The 23,993-nt window shown below is 39.7% G+C and overlaps 1 protein-coding gene across 6 annotated transcripts in view; it reads right to left on the minus strand.

Moving 5' to 3' along the window:
- Positions 1-23,993, minus strand: part of ERC1 (ELKS/RAB6-interacting/CAST family member 1) — a 503,328-nt gene that overhangs the window by 464,612 nt on the left and 14,723 nt on the right. For all 6 annotated transcript variants that reach the window (XM_070409489.1, XM_070409487.1, XM_070409488.1 and 3 more), the window contains exon 2: positions 7,056-7,880. In XM_070409489.1, the coding sequence (XP_070265590.1) occupies positions 7,056-7,724 (669 nt within the window). In that variant the 5' untranslated portion in view covers positions 7,725-7,880. The remainder of the gene's footprint in view (positions 1-7,055; positions 7,881-23,993) is intronic.

Below are 23,993 nucleotides of genomic sequence, written 5' to 3' on the forward strand. Positions count from 1 at the left end.
ACTCCCATTTACCATTGCACCAAAAAAATTAAGATACCTAGAAATAAACTTAACTAAGGAGGTAAAAGACCTGTACTTGGAAAACTACAAGACACTAAAAAAGGAGATAGAGGAAGACGTAAACAGATGCAAGAACATAACCGTGCTCATGCATTGGTAGAATCAACATCATTAAAATGTCCATACAACCCAAAATAATCTAGATTCAATGAGTTCCCCATTAAAATACCAATGGCATATTTCACAGACCTAGAACGAACTCTCCAAAAACTCATCTAGAATCAAAAAAGACCCCAAATAGCTTCAGTAATCCTGAGAAAGAAGAACAAAGTAGGAAGGATCTCAGTAGAAGATATCAAGCTGTATTACAAAGCCACTGTTCTCAAAACTGCTTGGTACTGGCACACGAACAGACATACAGACCAATGGAATAGAATAGAGAACCCAGAAATCGACCAAATCCACTATGCTCACTTAATACTTGACAAAGGCAGCAAGAGCATACAATGGAGTCAAGACAGTCTCTTCAATAAATGGTATTGGGAAAACTGGACAGATATATGCAAAAAAATGAAACTAGACCACCAACTTACACCATACACAAAAATAAACTCAAAATGGATAAAGGACTTAAACGTAAGACAGAAAACCATAAAAATCTTAGCAGAATCCACAGGCAGCAAAATCTCAGACATATGCCGAAGCAATTTTTTCACCAACACATCTCCTAGGGCATTGGAAACTAAAGAGAAAATAAACAAATGGGACTACATCAAAATAAAAAGCTTCTGCACAGCAAAAGAAACCATCAACAAAACAACAAAAAAGCCCACTGCATGGGAGAATATATTTGCAAATGTTATCTCCAATAAGGGTTTAATCTCCAACATTTACAGGGAACTCATGCAACTTAACAAAGGGAAGATAACCCAATAGAAAAATGGGCAATGGACCTAAATAGATACTTTTCGAAAGAGGACATAAGGAAGGCCAAGAGACATATGAAAACATGCTCAAAGTCACTAATCATCCGAGAGATGCAAATCAAAACGACAATGAGGTACCATCTCACACCTATCAGAATGGCTATCATCAACAAATGAACAAATGACAAGTGCTAGGGAGGATGCGAAGAAAAAGGAACCCTCGTGCACTGCTGGTGGGAATGCAGACTGGTGCAGCCACTGTGGAGAACAGCATGAAGTTTCCTCAAAAAATTAAAAATGGAACTCCCATTTAACCCAGTGATCCCACTTCTAGGAATATATCCCAAGAAACCAGAAACACCAATCAGAAAGGATACATGCACACCTATGTTCATAGCAGCACTATTTACAATAGCTAAGATTTGGAAACAGCCTAAGTGCCTATCAGCAGATGAGTGGATTAAAAACCGTGGTACATCTACACAATAGAATACTATGCTGCTGTAAAAAGGAAGGAACTCCTACCATTTGCAACAGCATGGATGGACCTGGAGAGCATTATGCCAAGCAAAATAAGTCAGTCAGAGAAAGATAAATATTGCATGATCTCACTCATTTGTGGAATATAATGAACAACATAAACTAATGAACAAAAACAGATCCAGAGACAGAGAAGCATTGATCAGACCGTCAAACCTCAGAGGGGGAAGGTAGGGGAGGGTGGGGGTAAGGGGGAGAGATCAACCAAAGGACTTGTATGCATTCATATAAGCATAACCAATGGACACAGACACCAGGGAGGGGAGGGCATGAGCGGGGGGGGGGGGGGGGGGGGGGGTGATAAGGACACATATCTAATACCTTAATAAAGAAAATAAAATAATTAAAAAAATAGAAGTGTCAACCAAATTCACGATCGACAATGACAGATCAAAACACATGCGTGCAATTGGCACCAGTGAGAGCTTTATATGTATCGCACATGTGTGAGTCAACTTAGCCTTTTATATATAAACTTGCTTAATTAGACCTGCTTTCTGATTTAGCTAAACTTTCCCCAGCCCCGTGAAGCACCTCAATTTCTCTTTCAGGTAACTCAGCAAAACAGCAGTAAATATCAACACGAAGCAGATTATTATTGTAGATCACACAGGAAGAACAAAGGATAAAATATTTAACTGTAGCAGTGTTTGACTATATTTTGCGCAGTGAGAAAACCTGAAGTCATTTTCAAGGTCCACCAATTTTTACTTCTTCTTAGTTGGGTCAAGTTTCTAAACTTTCTAAATCTCTATTGTTTTTGCTAATAAAAAGAAAATAGGATCCTACAGTCTCCTATCTACCTACTCCAGGACTTCTGTGAGGATCAAATGAGATGAGGCACGTGAAAACGCTTCACAAACATTTGGTTGAACTGTAAAATGTTTCCACCTGGCTATAAAGCAAGTTGGGTTCCTGGGCTGAAGAAACTCCAAGGAGGCTAGTAGCTAGGGAAAGGAAGCTGGGGGTTGCTACATGACGTCATTGCCCGGCACCTACAGCGACCATTTCCGGGCTGGGCTGGGTTGTGGGCCACATTTTGCACCATGCAGTCTTGGCAGCATTTGTTGCAATTTGGTGGGGTGTCACTCCGGGGTAGTGGCAGAGCCTGTGTCCCACTTGGGGGAAGCCGAGTGTTGCTTTGTGGACGCCAGGTCCCCAGTGCCGTTTATTGTTAAATGGCCTGTCGCTAGGGAGAGGAAGCTGGGCATTGCTACATGACGTCATTACCCGTCGCCCACAGCCACCGTTTCTGGGCTGTGGGCCACATTTTGCACCATGGGGTCTCAGCAGCGTTGGCTGCCATTTGGTGGGCTATCACTCTGAGGTGGTGGTGGGGCCTGTGTCCCACTTGGGGAAACCCAAGTATTGCTTTGTAAGCACAAGGTCCGCAGTGCCGTTTCTCTTAAATGGCCAGTGCACATCACAGCAACTCCTGCACTGAGCATCTGCCCCCTGGTGGTCAGTGCATGTCACAGCAGCCAGTCAGACACTTAGCATATTAGCCTTTTATATATTTAGACTAGAGGCCTGGTGGACGACTTTCGTGAATTGGGGGCTGGGGGGGGGGGGCTGTTTCTCAGCCCGGCCTGTGCCCTCTCCCAGTCCTGGACCCCTTGAGGGATGTCCAACTGCAGGCTTAGTGGGCCCGCAGTGAGCCTAAGTCGGCAGTGGGACATCCCCCAAAGGATCCTTAGCGCTGCTGCGGAGGCAAGAGAAGCTCCCACCACTGCCGCTGGGTTCGCCAGCCGTGAGCCCAGCTTCTGGCTGAGCAGCGCTCCTCCTGCGTTGATCATCTGCCCCCTGGTGATCAGTGCACATCATAGCGACTGGCCATTCTGCTGTTCGGTCAATTTGCATATTAGGGTTTTATTATATAGGATAGTATTGGAGGCCCTAGCAATAGTGATCAGACAAGAAGAAAACATAAAAGGCATCCAAATTGGAAAGGAGGAAGTAAAACTGTCATTATTTGCAGATGACATGATATTGTACACAGAAAACCACAAGGACTCCACTAAAAAACATGTAGATTTAATAAAGGATTTTGGCAATGTAGCAAGATACAAAATTAACATCCAGAAATCAGTGACATTCTTACACACCAATAATGAACTCTCAGAAAGAGAAACAACAAAACAATCCCAATTACCATTGTAACAAAAAAAGTGAAATAGGAATACACTTAAGTAAGGAGGTAAAAGACTTGTTCTCAAAAACTATAGGGCGCTGAAAAAACAGAGGAAGATATAAACAAGTGGAAGAATATACCATGTTCATGGATTGGTAGAATCAACATCATTAAAATGTCCATACTACCCAATGCAATCTACAGATTCAATATAATCCCTATTAAAATACCAATAGCATATTTCACAGACCTAAAACCAACACTCCAAAAATTTATATAGAACCAAATAAGACCCCAAGTAGCTGCAGAAATCTTGAGAAAGAAGAACACAGTTGGAGGAATCAAAATAATAGATTTCAAGTTATACTACAAAGCCACCATAATCAAAACAGCCTGGTACTGGCAGGGAAAAAAAAGGGCATATAGATCAATGGAACAGTATAGAAACCGCAGAAATCAACCCAAGCCATTACGCTCAATTAATATCTGACAAAGGAAACAAGAGCATACAATGGACTAAAGACAATCTCTACAATAAATGGTGTTGGGATAATTGGACAGCTACATGTGAAAAAAACGAAACTAAACCACCAACTTACACCATACATAAGAATAAACTAAAAATGGATAAAAGATTTAAATGTAAGTTGTGAAACCATAAAAATCCTTGAAGAAAACAAAGGTAGCAAAATATCAGACATCTCATGTAACAAAATTTTCACTAACACAACACCTAGTGCAAGAAAAACAAGAGAAAAAAATAAACAAATGGGACTACATCAACATAAAAAGCTTCTGCACAGCCCTAGCTGGTTTGGCTCAGTTGTAGAGTGTCAGCCTGTGGACTGAAGAGTCCCGATTTCCATTCTGGTAAAGGGCACATGCCCAGGTTATGGGCTCAATCCCCAGTAGGGGTCATGCAGGAGGCAGCCTACAAATGATTCTCTGTCATCATTGATATTTCTCTATCTCTCTCCCTCTCCTTTCCCTTCTGAAATCAATAAAAAGCTTCTGTACAGCAAAAGAAAACAGCATCAAAATGAAAAGGGAGAACATATTTGACAATGACCATCTGATAAGGGGTTAATATTCAATATATATAAAATACTTGAACAAATCAACAAAAGGAAAACAATCCAATAAAAAAAAATGGGCAGAAGAACTAAATAGACACTTAACCTATAGCAGACATACAAATGGCCAAGAGACATATGGAAAAATTTTCAACGTCACTAATCATCACAGAGATGCAAATTTAAATGACAATGAGCTACCACCTCACACCTGTCAGAATGGCTGCCATCAATAAATCAACAAACAACAAGTGCTAGCTAGGATGGGGAGAAAAAGGAACTCTAGTACACTGCTGGTGGGAATGCAGACTGGTATAACCACTATAGAAATCAGTATGGAATCACTTCAAAAAATTAGAAATGGAACTGCCATTTGACCCAGTGATCCCACTTCTAGGACTATATCCTAAGAAGATTAAAACACCAATCAGAAAGAACATATGCACCCCTATGTTTATAGCAGTGCTATTGTAAATAGCACTAAGGTCTGAAAACAGCCCAAGTGCCCATCAGTAGATGAATAGATAAAAAAGCTGTGGTACATCTACACCATGGAATACTATGTAGCCGTATAAAATAAGGATCTCTTAACCTTTGAAACAGCATGGAGGGACCTGGAGAGTATTATGCTTAGCAAAATAAGCCAGTCAGAGAAAGACAAGTATCACATGATCTCACTCATATGTGGAATCTAATGAACAAAATAAACTAAATATGAAGATTTTTATTTAAATCTCTGATGTTAGGTAAATTAACAGGTACAGGCACAATAGTATACAGGCATTAAAAACGATGATTTAGATATCTACACTAATAAAAGAGAAACATGCAAATTGGTGTCACTCCACTACATCCACCAACCAATCAGGATGAGTACGCAAATTAACCCAACAAAGATGGCAGTTAATTTGCATATGCAGGCCTAGAGCAAAGACTGAAGACGACTGAAGACTGAAGACGACTGAAGACGGAAGATGCTTGGCTTCTCCGCTGCAGCTGGAGCGGAAAAGCCAAACCTCACTGCTGCGGCCGGACCAAAGGCCTGGGTCCCAGGTGCCAGAGGAAAACCGGTGCCAGCAGCCAGGATAAGCAAGGCCTATTGCACAAATCTTCATGCAAGAGGCCTCTAGTATTTCATAAGACTTTAATATATAGTATAACACCTATAATATTCCCTTCATGTAAAATTTGTATGTGTATATGCACAGAGATAGTTCATTAGAGAGAAACATAAAAATGTTAACAGTGTAGCTATGGCCACTGTGGCTCAGTTGGTTGGAGCATCATCCTGTGTACCAAAGGGTAGTAGCAGTAGCTTTGATTCCTGGTCAGAGCACATAACCAGGTTGTGGATTCGATCCCAGGTTGGGGCGTGTGTGGAAGGCAACCAATTAATATTTCTCTCTCACATCGATGTTTCTCTCTCTCCCCCTCCCATCTCTCTTCTTTCCTCTCCCTCTCATATCAATTTAAAAACACACACATACACACATATCCTCGGGTGAGGACTAAAAAAATAAAAGTTCTAAATGTATTTTCAACATAAACTATAATTAAGATTTTAACTGCTGCAGTTTGAATATGACTTGTCCACATCTGTGTGGTCATATACCACTGAATGCAAAATGGCTATGGCCAAAACATTAACTACAACTTGGAAGAGGGCAGAAAATTAATAAATGAATGTTTCATATATCTAAGTAGAGGCCCAGTGCACGACATTCGTGCACTGGTGGGGGAGGAAGGGTCCCTCAACCCGGCCTGCACCCTCTCCCAGTCCGGAACCCCTGCCACAGCCGCTGGGTTTGCCAGCAGTGAGCCCAGCTTCTGGCTGAGCAGCGCTCCCCCTGTGGGAGCGCACTAACCACCAGGGGGCAGCTCCTGCATTGAGCATCTGCCCCCTGGTGATCAGTGCGCGTCATAGTGACCGGTCATTCCGCCAATTTGTTTATTAGCCTTTTATTATATAGGATAAGACAGCACTTAGCTCTTAAACTGCAAAGCCCATAATTATGCCTCATTATATTTATTTTCTAGAAGCAAAATCACACCAAGTTGTCTTTCTTCCACCTTAAATTTGTTAAAGAACTAAAAAAAAAAATTACATAAGCATCCTTAAGTTAAACTATCATGAATATCCACAGAAAGAACTGCTCATTATTGCCAAGAGGACATGACAACCAAAAAAAATAAAAAATAATCAAGGCAAAGGACCAAACCTGGGAAAAGCCAAGAAACAGAGAATAGAAATTATTAAATTAAATAATAATCAGGAAGATAAATGTACCAAGAAGAGAAAAACCTAAGAAAGGAAAAAAGAATGGTTCATTTCACTTATATGCATGAATTCAGACAGTAAAAGCAAACACACGGAAAAAAACTAACCTGGTTTTCCTCCTGCACAACTCTATACTGTTCCTTCCAAACAGTGATTTTGGAAGCTTCATCTTTTCTGAGGGCTCGCTCTTTCTTCAGCTCTGGGCTCCAGAAGGTCTTGATGCTATTCATTGAAGAACTTAATTTGCTCTCCTTTACTTCCACATCCTTCCGCAAGAGATCATTTTCCCTTAATACTTCCTTCAGCTGTGTCTGCAGATCCATGATTGTGTTATCTCTTGCCTGACGAAGTGAGTGAGGAACAGTAGATGCCATACTCACAGGAGGGAGGTGATGCTCTCCAAATGCTATGGTGTCACTAGCAACCCCACCACTAGCTATATTAGGGCTACTGCCCATAGCAGTCATCCTAACACCATAAGGCAGACGTCCCCCAGAACGGCCAAGTGTCATAGTACTTTTAGGTGTTTCTGAACCCACATTTTCATGGTCACTTAGGTACATAGGGCCAGATGTGGCATAGGCAGCATTTAAGGACTGGATATTCTCCATTGAAAGGGTTTTCCCACTGCCACCTCCAACACTGCTTCCAGAACTCCCTCCTGTACTATTGGTTCGACGATGGCCCAAGCGAGGGGAACGTGGAAGCCTAGGTGAACGCCCAGGGCTCTGGTTGCTCGGTTCCACCTTCCCAACTGAGCGAGCACTTCCATACATGACTGCAAGATGAATTTATGTACCAGGGAAGGTATAAAGCAGAGAGCAAAATATAGAACTCCGTGAGGTTTCTCTATGGCTGTAAGTTTGCTTAAGGCAAATCAGAAATAACAGGTCCTCAGCTGTCCAGTCTTGAAGAAATATCTTACACCATATCTGCAATGAGAAGATCACACAGTAAATCCTCCAATAATAACCATTTCCCTTCTAAGAAACACTTCATTACCCCCACTTGAGGAAGCTTTCCCTTCTATCCTCTATTTACTCATGCATTCAAAATTTGTTTACAGCACAATTTATTTCATAGTAAACATAATTCTATAAATATTTCACATTTCCCAAAAACTGAATATTGAAACCATACCAAGCAAATGAAAAAGTGATTGCCAAGGAAAAGATAAAACTATTTGAAGATATGATTTTCTAACTGGAAACGCAAGAGTATAAAATGAAAAGTTATTAGTACTAATAATAAAACCCAACAAGTTTGTCAGACACAAGATTAATATATAAATAGCAATACTTTCTTGCCCATTAGTAATAGTAATTAGAAAATGTAATTTTTTAAAAGTTCATTCACAATGGAGGATATGGAGCTAAGAATCGCAATTTTGAGGGCTTGCCATAAATTTGTGCAGAGCCTCACGAAAACTAATGAGACCCTCGATGCTACGATAAAGAAATTAGAAAGTAAGCATACACGGACTGAAATAAAGAATATTATACCCAATAGCAGACCAGAGGAGCACAAGAATCAAACCAAAGATTCGACAAAAAACACCCAATTGGAAAAGCAAAATGAAAAAAGAATCCGAAAGTGTGAAGATAGTGTAAGGAGCCTCTGGGACAGCTTTAAGCGGACTAATATCAGAATTATTGGAGTGCCAGAAGATGAGAGACAGCAAGATATTGAAAACCTATTTCAAGAAATAATGGCAGAAAACTTCCCCCATCTGGAGAAAGAAATGGACTTACAGGTCCAAGAAGCGCAGAGAACCCCAAACAAAAGGAATCCAAAGAGGACCACACCAAGACACATCATCATTAAAATGCCAAGAGCAAAAGACAAAGAGAAAATCTTAAAAGCAGCAAGAGAAAGAGGCTCAATTACCTACAAGGGAATACCCATACGATTGTCAGCTGATTTCTCAACAGAAACTTTGCAGGCCAGAAGGGAATGGCAAGAAATATTCAAAGTGCTGAATACCAAGAACCTACAACCAAGATTACTTTATCCAGCAAAGCTATCATTCAGAATTGAAGGTCAGATAAAGAGCTTCACAGATAAGGAAAAGCTAAAGGAGTTCATCACCGCCAAACCAGTATTATATGAAATACTGAAAGGTATCCTTTAAGAAGAGGAAGAAGAAGAAAAAGGTAAAGATACAAATTATGAACAACAAACATGCATCTATCAACAAGTGAATCTAAGAATCAAGTGAATAAATAACCTGATGTACAGAATGAACTGGTGATTATAATAGAATCAGGGACATAGAAAGGGAATAGACTGACTATTCTTGGGGGGAAAAGGGGTGTGGGAGATGCGGGAAGTGACTGGACTAAAATCATGCACCTATGGATGAACACAGTGGGTGGGGAGTGAGGGTGGAGGGTGGGGTGGGAGCTGGAAGGAGGGGAGTTATGGGGGGAAAAAAGAGGAACAAATGTAATAATCTGAACAATAAAGATTTAAAAAAAAAAAGAAAAAAATACTAGATTGAATAAGTGAATTTTTAAATCTAAAAAAAATAAATAAATAAAAGTTCATTCACAATAGTAACCATAAAAACACTCTGATATAAATCTAACAAAAAAAGCACGCATTTTTTAAAAAAAATTACAAAACTTTACTGAAACAACACCTGAATAAAAGGAAAGATATCCATGTTCATGGATAAGAACACAAACACTGTAAAGGTGGTCAGTTCTTCCCCAACTACTTCAAATTCCAATGAAAATTTCTACAAGATTCTTAACATAACTCTAAAGTTGACTCTAAAATTCAAATAGAAAAGTAGAGATACAAGAATAACCAAACAACCTGGAATAAAAGAACAAAGAAGGAATATGTCCCCTAAATAGCAAGATAAATTACAGGTCCAGGATCCTTTATTTGCAATCCAAAAATCCAAAATGTCTGAAAAGTGTTTTGTTTTTTTCTTTTTAACTCACTTAGAAGCAAAACCTGACCTGATCTAAGGTAACTTATTTTTTATATGCATCTCACTTAGTGTGATTATTCATACACTTCACTGAGAAAATAATATGTAGGACTTACAGGATACTGCATAATGCCCATTGGGTACTACTGGGGGAAAATATAGATTCTAATATCACGTCTGAACCCCAAGGATTTCTCATAAAGACTTATAGCCTTTTAAAGCTATAGAAATTAAAAATGTATAATACTGGTCCACAAATAGTCTAAATTATATATGTGAGTTTAGTATATGCTTAAAGTAACATTTTATTTATTTATTTATTTATTTATTTTTAATATATTTTTATTGATTTCAGAGAGGAAGGGAGAGGGAGAGAAAGAAACATCAATGATGAGAAAGAACCATTGATCGGTTGTCGCCTGCTCGCCCCCTACTGGGGATCGAGCCCACAACCCGGGCATGTGCCCTTGACCAGAATCGAACCCAGGACCCTTCAGTCCACAGGCTGATGCTCTATCCCTGAGCCAAACCAGCTAGGACCTAAAAGTAACATTGCAAAACAGTAAGAAAAGGACAAACATCCAATAATGGAGTCAAAACAAATGGTACTCTTGAAAAAAAATAAATCACATCCCTACTTCACACAGTACACAGAAATAAATTGTATGTATCTTAAAAATATACATTTGAGCCCAGCCGGTGTGGCTCAGTGCTTGTATGAACCAGGAGGTCACGGTTCGATTCCTGGTGGGGCACATGTCCAGATTGCAGGCTCAGTAAGGGGCATGTAGGAGGCACCAAACAATGATTCTCTCTGATCATTGATGTTTCTCTCTCTCTCTCCCTCTCCCTTCCTCTCTGAAATCAATAAAAATATATTTTATATATATATACACACACACACACATACACACACACATACACACACACACAAACACACACTTGAAAACTACTAAAAGTGTTAGAAGGAAACAGGATAACAGCCTATGAACTTAAGTTAAAGTAAGGGTTCTTAAATAAGAAACAAAAAGCAAAAACCATTTTTTAAAAAGCTAATACATTTAAATTATATCAAACAGACAAAATATACCCAAAAAATCAATACAAGCAAAATTAAAAGGAAAACCCAGGTGAAACTAGGTGAAAAAAATATATCTAACATATGTATAAAAGATCTGTATACAAAATATATAAAGAACCAGGCCGGGTGTGGCTCAGCTCTTGAGTGTAGACCCAGGAACCAAGAGGTCACCGGTTCGATTCCCCGGTTGGGGCACATGCCCAGGTTGTGGGCTCAATCCCCAGTGTGGGACTTGCAGGTGGCAGCCGATCAATGATTCTCTCTCATCATTGATGTTCCTATCTCTCCCTCTTTCTTCCTCTCTGAAGTCAATAAAAATATATTTAAATATATATATATACAATTTAAATATTAAAATATATTTAAATCATATATATAATTCCTACATGGGAAATGCCAAATTTGAGACAGCAATAATTAGAGGGTAAGGGAATATATTGTAAAGGAAGGTTAGGTGAGAGGGGAATGTTTGTGGAGGCTTTAGTTTCACTTATAAAATGTTATATTCATACTACAATAAAGCTTTAATTTTTAAAAAAATGAAAATATAGTCATATCCTACAAGTATAAAATAAATTTTTAAGACACAAAGTCAGCCCTAGCCGATCTGGCTCAGTGGATAGAGCGTTGGCCTGTGGACTGAAGGGTCCTGGTTCGATTCTGGTCAAGGGCACATACCTGGGTTGCAGGCTTGATCCCCAGTGGGGGGTGTGCAGGAGGCAGCCAGTCAATGATTCTCTCTCATCATTGATGTTTCTATCCCTCTTTCCCTCTTAATTCCTCTCTGAAATCAATAAAAAATATATTTTAAAAAAAACAAAAAACACAAAGTCATAGCTATCCTACTTTCCACATTTCTCTCAAAGATAAATTAACAAAGATCTAAACTAGATCTCTGTGATTTCATTCTACCAAAGAATTGGCTTAGGTTAAGTAATAGGTTTTAGCATATTAAATAATACTTTTCAAAATTCCACTGTTGTGTAGAATTGATCTCTCTCAAATCGATGTCTGTCTCTCCCCCCGCCCCTTCCTTCCACTCTCTCTAAAAATCAATGGAAAAAATATCCTCAGGTGAGGATAAATAAGTAAATACATTTAACAATATGCCACAAACACAACCACAAAATAATAATTCTTGCACTCTGAACAGTTGACAAAAAAGAATTTTGACCTAAAAAAAACCATAAAAGTTATTCAGTTTGATTTCATTGATATAAAAATTCTAGAACTAATATATTATGACAGAAAGCAAATCTGTGCAAGCCTGGGGATGGGGATAAGGAAGAGGTGTGGATCATAAAAGGGTGGGGGGAAACTTCTGAGATAATGAAAATGTTCATTATTTTGACTGGGGTAATAATTTTGCAGGCATATACATGTCAAAACTCATCAAACTGTATACTTTAAATATGTCCAGTTTACTGTACATAAATTATACCACAAAAGTTTGCAAAAATAATTTTACATTCCAAACGTCCTTCCCCCTGATTAATCCAAAAGAAACACCTTCACAGACTACACACCTGAAATCCTGCTTGCTGCTGGAGAAAATCATGCAGCTGTTCAGTTTGAGCCCATTATGTTGCCCCCAGGCTCCTACAAGTCCCAGTTAGCTTCCTATCCAATATTTTGTTAGCTCCCTATCTAATATCTGTTGTGGTTATTTCAAACCTTCTCTCTCTGCCTATGAAACAAAACAGGAGTCTCCTGGCTCAGAGACAAAGAACTTTATTCCTCACAGCACATCAAGCAGTATGATCATTAAGATTACACTGGCTCCCTATTTCTCCCAGATTCCACAAGGTGACACAAAGGGACTTTGATAGATGCTACATATGGAGGGAGTTTGCACCACAGCTGAGGAACATTGAGCTTAGTCAATCCACCACTTTTACAGTAAGCAATACGTAAGCCTGCTCTCTCCCAATGGGAGACAAATTTTTTGATACTGTTATGGTTGTAATTATCTAGTTATTCATAAGAGGAAAGGAGAAAAAGGGAGGCCAGATATTATAGGCAAGTCATTTGAGCAGCTTCACCAGGAAGCTGCAATTTCAGACTCCCCAAGGAACCACTGGTCCATTCCCTACAGAACACTGGGGGAAAAGACTGAACAAAGGGAAATATGGGTGTGCACACAGAGTGAATCAGGGTGACTAGGGAACGTCCTTGTCAATCAAACCTGGGAACAGAAATCACTGGCTAGAAGAGGTGGGGCCAATGCAAGACCACGAAAATTTGGGAATACATAATCCTCTATAAAGGAGCTTGTGCTCTTGGCTCTTTTGCATTCACTGGCAAACCCCACATGCAATGGACTAACAGACTGCAACTGGGAACACAAACTAGACTAGCCTGATGCTGGATTATACTGTTACCCAACATGGAATGGAAACTCTGGACACTGCCTTTGATTTTAGTTCTGCTAAAAGCAAAATGAGATTCTTATGGCAAGACTGAGGCAAATGGAACCTTGGAAAGTCAGGGGTTTGATCCCACAGAAATAAAGCTTTCTACAATATCTCATCCTCCCATGTGAGCCTCAGAAAATTCCTTTTCTCGGGATATCACCAGAAGCCCACTCCCACTAGCAACAGGTGGGACAAGGACCTCTCCCCAGTGCTAATATTCCCTTTAAGAGGGGAAGCAAAATTCTCTCTCTTTGAATGTGGACTAGACTTAGTGATTAGCTTCTTGATGATAAATCATTTACAAGCCTAAATCACAAAAGACAATGGGGCTTCTGTCTTGGCCATTCTCTTGGATCATTCACTTGGGGGAAGCTAGCTGCCATGTTGTAAGGATATTCAAGCTACCTTACAGAATAAGCCACACAGTGAGAAACTGAGCCCTTTGGCCAACAACCATGTAAGATAGCTTGGAAAAGAATCCTCCAATCCCAGAGAAACACTTAGATGACTGCAGACTCAGCTGACATCTTGACTGTAACCTCATGAAATACCTTCAGCCAGAACCACACAGCTAACGCTCTTCATTAAAACTGTCAGATGTCTGGCCTGGCCAGTGTAGCTCAGTGCTATAGCATCATCCTGAGCACTGAAGAGTCTCAGGTTTGATTGCTAGTCAAGGGCACATACCTGGATTGCACGTCAATCCCAGCCCTCGGCTGGGGTGAGTGCAGGAGGCAACCAATCAGTATGTTTCTCGCTGTGAGAGAGAGAGAGAGAGAGAGAGAGAGAGAGAGAGAGACTCAAACACCCTCCCTTCTTCTCCTCCCCCCCCCCGCCCCCTTCCCCCCCCCCCCCCCCCCCCCGGCTTCCATTCTTTCTAAAAATCAATGGAAAAAATACCCTCGGGTGAGGATTAACCAAAAACAACAACAAAAACTGAGATGTTTGTTTTTTTAATCCAGTAAATTTTGAGGTGCCTAAATTTTATGCTCCCTCTTGCTTCCATGACCATCCTCATCCCCATCAACTGGCTACGTAAGTTCTTACTACTCGTTCTTCCAAATTAAGTTTAATAACTTAAATCCCTCAGTCTAATTTTAGTGCTCCTCTTATGGAACCAGGGGCTTTTTAAATTGTAATGTACTTACCATGTATAAGTTCATTGCTTCCTTAAAGGCAAAGAAATGTCTCATCTGCAAAACCTTGCACAATGCCCAATTCAAATCAAGCAAGCAATAAATGTTTGCTGAATCTACAAGTTAAATGCAGTAAAAATCATTAAGATAGTTCACTGTCCATTCAGAAGGTGGTAGTAATCTTGAAATTTTTTTATGAAAACTGCAACTAAATGCAATGTAAGACAAATATAATGAAAGCCTTTTTTAAAAAAAAATGTTTTTATTGATTTTCAGAGAGAGAGGAAGGAAGAGGGATAGAAAGATAGAAACACTGATGATAGAGAAACATCAACATCAGTTGGCTGTCTCCTGCACACCCCATTGGGGACCAAGCCCGCAACCCAGGCATGTGCCCTCACCAGGAATTGAACCAGTTACCTCTTGGTTCATGAGTCGACATTCAACCACTGAGCTACACTGGCCAGGCAATGGAAGTCTTTTATAATTTCCTTAATTTTAATAAACTTTATTTTTAACTGTAACCAAATTCCATAAATTGACAACCTCCTTCTCTATACACATTGCTATGTGATTTTGACCTGAAAATCATTTAAAACTTACTAAATGGTCAAGATTTCAATTTTTTTAAAAAGTTAACTGTTCTTCTTACATGAATAAAAATAGGAAATTCTGTAGCTAAATCTTAATTCCAAGAAGACAGCATAAGCTCAACAAGAACAGACTAATGCCTCTCATCTTCTAAGAAAAGAAATTAAAAATTTATACAACAGAGTAATCATGTGCAGAAAATATGCCTATGGGTACAAATGCTCTCAGTGATGAAAAACCTCTATTAAACAATCTGTCAAGTTAATATTATAGCCACAGACGTATCAAGTACTTAAAATGATTTTTCTTATCCTATATTTTGAGTCTTTAAAAATACTAAAAAAATATAAGCACAGCATTTAAATCTCAAGTTTGCCCAGATTTATGTTTATAAAAATTTCCTAAATTCTAACTCTGACAAGAGCATTCATTTGGTATTTGTGAACAACAAAGTTCTACCATCCACTCATACTTCCACACCCCCATAAAAAAACTACAATCTTGGGGCTTTTCTATTTTCACCAAAGAAACACTCATAACTCAAAAACAGCCTGAAAGTCTCAAAATACTGGGTTTCCCTCTCAAGAAAAGGCACAGGTGTTTCTCAGAAAAACAAATCAAGAAAACAAAAATTAATTCCATTTTGGTGATATATACTTATAAGCAAATTATTTTTCAGATATACAAGATAATCAACATTTAAAGGGATTCATTTTTTTTTAAATATGTTTTTATTTCAGAGAGGGGAAGGGAAAAGGAGAGATAGAAATATCAATGAGAGAGAATCATTGATTGGCCAACTCCTGAACACCCCCTACTAAGATCGAGCCCGAAACCCAGGCATGTGCCCTGAACCGAGAATCCAACTGTGACCTCCTGGTTCATGGGTCGACACTCAACCACTGAGCCACACCTGCCGGGCTAGGTTTATTTTTAAAACAATACAATGTGCCCTGGCCAGTGATCCAATGGTTAGAACGCCCCCCCCAAAAACCAAAGGCTTGCAGGTTCAATTCCCAGTCAAGGGCACGTACCTAGGTTGCAGGTTAGATCCCTGGCCCTGGTACAGGTGCATGCAGAAGGCAACCAATCTGTGTGTCTTCTCACACAGATGTTTCTTTCTCTTTCTCGCTCTCCCTCTTTCTTGACCCTCTTCCCAACTCTCTTCCACTCTTTCTAAACATCAATGGGAAAAATATCCTTGAATGAGGATTAACCAAATAAATAAATAAATAAAATCTTTTTTTAACTTCACCAAATGAAGTGGAATGTCAAAAGTTAAAAATGCTATTCCAAATCATGAAGCAACAACAGCGCTCAAAATACATGGACATAATAGTTTTTATATTATCCTCCTTAACAATGTTGCCCTTTGTATTAAGGCATATTAGTAACACTATGTTCAAGTATGAAACCTAAAATGTGACCTGAAATCTTTTCTACAGAGTAAGTGTAAAAATGTGCAGTAACAAATATACAATGTATAGACAGACCTAAGTACAGACAGCGCCCTATGAAATAATTCTTTTTTTTTATTGTTTAAAGTATTACATATAGTACTACATATGTCTCCTTTTCCCCCATTGACCTCTCCCTGGCCACCATCAACCCCCAGTACAAGCCCTCACACCCCCCCTCCCCCCGGCTAGTGTCTGTGTCCATTGGTTATGCTTATATGCATGCATACAAGTCCTTTGGTTGATCTCTTACCCCCGTCCCCTACCTTCCCACTAAAGTTTGGCAGTCTATTTGATGCTTCTGTCTCTGTATCTATTTTTGTTCATCAGTTTATGCTGTTCATTATATTCCACAAATAAGTGAGATCATGTGATATTTATCTTTCTCTGACTGGCTTATTGCACTTAGCGTAACGCTCTCCAGGCCCATCCATGCTTGTTGCGAATGGTAAGAGTTCTTTCTTTTTTACAGCAGCGTAGTATTCCATTGTGTAGATGTACCACTGTTTTTTAATCAACTCATCTGCTGATGGGCACTTAGGCTGTTTCCAAATCTTAGCTATTGTAAATTGTACTGCTATGAACACAGGGGTGTATATATCCTTTCTGATTGGTGTTTCTGGTTTCTTGGGATATATTCCTAGAAATATATTACTGGGTCAAATAGGAAATAATTCTAACTGTGCTCCTGAAACTAAGTCATGTAGTGACTAGGAGAAAAGGTTTGGGGAGATGCAACTCCACTATTTAAATGTAGAGCTTTCAATAAGTGCATCTTTCAGAGCCTCTGTATTTTCATCTATGAAATAGGCATAATATCTTCTTCAAAAAATGGCTAAATTTCAAGTCAGTAAGTATAAAATATCTGTTCTTGATATGTTTAAATAAATGTCAGTCATTACATTTCTAAGAATTTATCTTACACATATTTTCATATACATATTTTCACACAAATGGAAAAACTAAATAAGAATAAACTGCAGAATTCTTTGAAATAACAAGATTCTGATAATAGCCTATATAATTATGGGAATACTGTGCAGCTATTAAGTAGGATAAGGAAGTCTGTATATACTGATAAGAAAAATAAAAAATATACAAGATACAACCCTAACCATTTGCTCAATGGTTAGAAGTGTTGGCCTGCTGAGTGAAAGGTCACAAGTTTGATTTCTGCTGCAGGGCACATACCTTGGTTGCAGGCTCAAACACCGGCCCCGGAAGGCAACCAATTGATGTGTCCCTCTCAAATTGATGTTTCTCTCTCTTTCTCCCCGCTGCTCTCCACTCTCTCTAAAAAAAAGAAAAGAAAAAAATCAATGGAAAAATATCCTCAGGTGAGGATTTTAAAAAAAAAGATATACAAGATACATTTTTAAATTTATAAAAAGAGGAATACAAGAAATCATGGAGAAAGGTGAGTTTTTACATTTTTCTTTTCTGTACTGAGGTTTTAATATGAATTACTTTTATAACTTAAAAAGTAACTATAGACCCACACTTATTTGGACTACTTATTTTTAACGAAAGTACAAAGGCAAAACAGTAGAGAAAGTAAGGCAATTATGGGCCCCACAACAGGAGATCTGAACAGTACATTTTCATGGCCACCACAGTCCATCCCTTGCATTGCATAATTACTTAGTATGGGGATAGGAAGCAGCTTCCCTATGATTCTCACAGGCCTCTGTTCTTGACAGGAATCATAGAAGAGGAAGGTTACTACAACAAACTACAGCTGTTGTTCATCTGGAAGGCACAGAGTACTCATCTTTTCACTTCTCTGCTCTTCTAAATTGCACTCATCCTTAGTTTTCATCTCAGATCTTAGTGGCTTATCCAATGGAAACCCAAACTTCCATTCCTAAGGGTTCTAAGCCCTTAAAAATTGTATTCATCTCATATGTCCATTCATAATTAAGATGGTGCAAGAAAGTATTAAAAGGTACCCAACTGCATCAAATAGGTTCTACTACATGCATTATTCTCTGCACTAATATGTTCATAATGGTGAAAAATTACCATATAAATGTCTAGCAATGAGCTGGTTTGGCTCAGTGGATAGAGCATCAGCCTGCAGACTGAATAGTGCCGGGTTTGATTCCAGTCAAGGGCACATGCCCGGGTTGTGGGCTCAATCCCCAGTGTGGGGCGTGCAGGAGGCAGCCGATCAATGATTCTCTGGCATCACTGATGTTTCTGTCTCTCTCTCTCCTCTCCCTTCTCTCTGAAATCAATAAAAAAATAAAATAAATGTCTAGCAATGAGGCACTGGCTATATAAGTTAAGGTACAACTATAAAATGAGTTATTATCTCCAATGGGCTGAAAAGTCTCCCCCAAAAATTCATGTCCACAGACTTATATGACCTTATTTGAAAATAGGGTCTTTGCAGATATACCAAGTTAAGATGAGTTCTTATTAAATTACTAGAGGCCCGATGCACGAAATTCGTGCAAGAGTAGGCCTTCCTTCCCCCGGCAGCCCCACCGGCTTCCCTCTGGCACCCAGGACCTAGCTTCCCTTGCAGCCCCAGCTTCATCCGGTCTAATTAGCATATTATGCTTTTATTATTATAGACTAGAGGCTGAGTGCACAAAATTCATGCACGGGTAGGGTCCCTAGTGGCTGCCGGCTACTGGCCAGGACCTCCTTTCCCCAGAGCCTTCCTTCATTCCCTGCCGCCCCCCCAGTGGTCAGCACATGTAAAGTAAGCAGTCAAGCTCCTGGTCGGTTGAACTCCGGCCTGAGGGGGCAATTTGCATATTAGGCTTTTATATATATACTAGAGGCCCAGTGCACAAAAATTTGTGCACTCAGGGGGGAAGCGGGGCCCCCCAGCCCAGCCTGTGCCCTCTCGCCTGGGACCCCTCAGGAGATAACGACCTGCTGGCTTAGGCCTGCTCCCGGGTGGCAGAGGGCAGGCCCAATCCCTAGGTGCAGCCCCTGGTCAGGCTCAGAGCAGGGCCGATTGGGGAGTTGGGGCGCCGCCCCCTGTCATGCACAGAGCAGGGCGGATCGGGAGGTTGCAATGCCACCCTCAGTCACGCTCAGGGTAGGGCCGATTGGGGGGTTGGGGCACCGCCCCCTGTCACACTCAAGGCAGGGTCGATGGGGAGGTTGCGGCGCCACCCCGTCACGCACAGAGCAGGGCGATCAGGGGGTTGGTGCGCCGCACCCTGTCAAACACATAGCCACAGGGCGATCAGGGGATTGGGGAGCTCCCCCTTATCAGGAACAGAGCAGGGCTGATCAGGGGGTTGGGGCGCCTTCCCCTGTCACGAACAGAGCAGGGCGGATAGGGAGGTTGTGGCCCCACCCCGTCACTCACAGAGCCGCAGGGCGATCAGGGGGTTTAGGCGCTGCCCCCTGTCACACTGATCCCAGTGCCGGGAGGCATATTACCCTTTTACTATATAGGATAGAGGCTGGTGCATGGGTGGGGGCCGGCTGGTTTGCCCTGAAGGGTGTCCTGGATCAGGGTGAGGGTCCCCACTGGGATGCCTGGCCAGTCTGGGTGAGGGGCTGAGGGCCGTTTTCAGGCTGGCAGGTGACTGAAGCTCCCAACCGCTCCTTTTTTTCTTTTCTTTTTTTTCTATTCTGGGCAAGCTTTAGCTCTGAGGCCTCGCTGCTGAAAGCTGGTTTCTGGCCTTTGTTTTTCCTTCTGTGTTTGATACAATGTTGCGGTTCAGCTGGCTGAAGCCTGGCTGACTGAAAGCCGGTTTCTGGGGTTTTGTTTAGCTTCTATATTTGCAACATAGTTGCTTAGAGTTGCAGCTGAGAGGCTGGCAAGTTAGGCGGGACGGGGAAGGTTGGAGTTCACCATCACTGGAGCAAGCAAGCCTCCCTGTTCGCTTCAGTGCATGGCTGCCAGCCGCCATCTTGGCTGACAGTTAATTTGCATAAGGATATGCTGATTAGCCAATGGGAAGGGTAGCGGTCGTACGCTAATTACCATGTTTCTCTTTTATTAGTGTAGATAGATGGTAGGTTCTAAAGTCAATAACTAGTATCTTTCTATGAGAAAAGAGATTCAGTTACAGACACACAGATAAGAAAGACCATGTAAAGATGGAGGCAGAGATTGGGGTGATGCAACTACAAGCCAAGGAACACCAAGGCAGGAACCACCAGAAGGCAGGGAGAAGCAATGAGAGATCCTCTCTAGAGCCTATAGGGAACAAGGCCCTGCCTAAACTGATTTTGGACTTCTACCCTCTGGAACTGTGAGAGAATAAACTTCTGTTGTTTTACGCTACCAAGTTTTAAGTAATTTGTTATAGCAGACCTAGAAAATTACCATCTCATTAAAATGATGATGTAGCTCTATAGTTAATTATAGAGAAAGATGTTTGTGACCTATTGTCAAACCAAAAAGAAAAAAAAAAGTTATAAACACAGATTCCACCTAAGGGTTTTTTTTTGTTTTCTTTTCTTTGTGGTGGGGTTATGGCTGTGTATACAACTGAATAGTAATGTTTCTGGTTATCTCACTTTCTCTTCAAATCATAAATATTTTTCTATGAGCATACACTATCTTTTGTAATCAGGACAAAATAAAACTATTTTGGGGATTGGTAGTACAAAGATATATAACAGAATGGGTATATTGCCCTAAGATAAGGTTCTACATCAGTAGTTCCCAACCTTTTTGGCCATGCCCCACCTAAGCATCTCTAAAATCCTGATGCTTCCCCTGTGATATATAATTCTTATTATTTAAAAAGTGAGCTCCTATTCATGTGTAGGAAGTCTAAAAGGCTATTAACTTGGTCTCAACAAGCTTCCAAAGAACATGGCATCCATGAAAGAGAAAAATAGCCGAAACCGGTTTAGCTCAGTGGATAGAGCGTCGGCCTGCGGACTGAAAGGTCCCTGGTTCGATTCCGGTCAAGGGCATGTACCTGGGTTGTGGGCACATCCCCAGTAGGAGATGTGCAGGAGGCAGCTGGTCGATGTTTCTCTCTCATCGATGTTTCTAACTCTCTATCTCTCTCCCTTCCTCTCTGTAAAAAATCAATAAAATATATTAAAAAAAAAAAAAAAAAAAAAAAAAGAAAGAGAAAAATAAAAGAACGAAAGGACAGTCGAAGTACTGTGGAAGAAATCACTAAGAAATTGTTAAAAAAATAATAATATGAAGTGACATGAAAAAATAGCAAATAAAGTTTCAAAACATAATAGAGAAATGAAATGCATAAATATGTCACAATATATATTTATATATTGTATATGAGACCCCTAGAACCATAATAAATGCAAAAAATTCACTGTTAATAACTCATTCTCAAACTGCCCTCCTTAAAAATCAAACTGCCCCCATATGGGGCATGTACCCCACGTTGAGAATCACTGCTCTAGATACTAAACACCCACTACCAATTCTGGAAGCCAGAATGGTTTCCTTATAGCCAAACTCAATGGATACTCTTTTCTTCTACTGCATTTGACACCATACTATCTTGAAACATTTACCTGGGTTTTTCTAATGTAAGTATGTCAAACTCAAAGGCTAACATGGGCCAAATAAATAAGGTTTAAATTTATGTGGGCCACAAAAAAATAAAAGCTTCAATTTTCATAGAAACGTAGCTTTATTTCAATAGAGACATGCTGAATACAAAGGGCTGAAATAAATGAGTAATTGTTAACATAAAATAGAACACTTTAATAAAAATTAATATTTTTTCTTAAACATTAACTTATCAGACACTCAATAACTGCACAAATTAATAAGCATAACTCAAATAAACCTATTTTTCTTGTTCTCCGGAAGTGAAATATTTCCAGTTGCGCACACCAAACATGTCAGTCCAAGACTAATGACTTGGCAATCAGCTGCTAAAATATTCACTGCTAGTAATAGCGGAGAGAAATGGTGCACCGGCACGTAAGGGAAATGAATGCAACATGGTAACAGTAATCAATCATTAACAAATGTTGTTATTAATAATTATGTATAACAGGATATTGTAAAAATAAAGTTACAAAATTTTTAATAAAACGTTTCTTACAAACCGTTATATTGGCTGGGCCACAAAAATATTCGTTGTGGGCCATGAGTTTGACATGCTTGCTCTAATACTACTTTTCTGGTTTCCTTACTATCTCTCCAAGCCAATTCCTTTTTCATATATTTTATTGGCTCTTTTTTCTCTACCTACTTTTAAAACACTGGTATATACCTTAGAGCTCTCGGCTTGCAAACATGTCCTTGTATCCTGCTATTTTACTTTCCCTGAGCAATCTCATCCACAGCCACAGTTTCAACTATTTTAACTATTACCTATTTTAGGAAGGTACATATTATAGTTTAGGTTTTCTTAATATTCCCAACTTTGGCTTCTCCCAGACTTATATGACTAACTACTCACTGTACATATATGCCAAGATTTCCCATAGGCAGCTCAACAGTCATACCTAAACATATATATTCCCTAAAACATGCCCCTCTCCTATGTTCCCTAGTTTGATAGAATTCATTTTGACTCCTCCTTTTTCATTACTATTACTGCTTTCACAACATCCCAGAAGTTTTGATGTGTTGCATTATCATTCTCACCTGTCTCTACATATTTTTCTTTTATCATTTTACATATCTTTTGATCTCATCTTTTATTTCTTCTTTGACCCAGTCATTTTTTATAGTATGTTGTTTAATCTCCACATATTTGGGTGTTTCTTTACTTCCTTTATGCAGTTGGTTTCTAATTTCAAGGCATTGTGGTCAGAAAATAGGCTAGGTATAATTTTAATCTTCTTGAATTTGTTGATGCTAGTTTTGGGACCCAACATATGGTCTATCCTTGAGAATGTTTCATGTGCACTGGAGAAGAATGTATAATCTGATGTTCTGGGATGAAAGGTTCTGTATATGTCAATTATGTCCATTTAGTGTTTTATTTAAGGCCAATATTTCTTCATTGATTTTGTTTGGTTAAGCTGTCTAGAGCTGTCAATAGAGTATTAAGGTCTCCAACTATGATTGTGTTTTGATCTGTTTCTCCCTTTAGTTCTGTGTATATTTCAGTGCTCTCTAGTTGGGTGCATATATACTAAGAAGTATTATGTTTTCTTGATGTAGTGTTCCCTTTACCATTATAAAGTGTCCATCTTTGTCTCTTATCTTTGTTATCTTAAAAACTATTTTGTCAGATATAAATACGGCTACACCTGCTTTTGATGTTACTTTCTTGGAGAATCATTTTCCACCCTTTTACTTTGATTCTACCTTTGTCTTTACAGCTTTGCTGTGTCTCTTATAGGCAGCATATGGTTGGGTTTTGTTATTTGATCCGCTCTGCTACTCTGTGCCTCTTTATTGGTGAATTCAGACCACTTACATTAAGGTATTAATGTATGAGGATTTCCTATAGCCATTTTATATTTTGTTTTCTGGTAACACTGTGCCTCCACTGGTTCTCT

Source organism: Myotis yumanensis, unplaced genomic scaffold (assembly GCF_028538775.1).
Source record: "Myotis yumanensis isolate MYYU_CA2020_CCGP unplaced genomic scaffold, mMyoYum1.0.hap1 SCAF_3, whole genome shotgun sequence".
In the NCBI taxonomy this organism is placed as follows: domain Eukaryota; kingdom Metazoa; phylum Chordata; class Mammalia; order Chiroptera; family Vespertilionidae; genus Myotis; species Myotis yumanensis.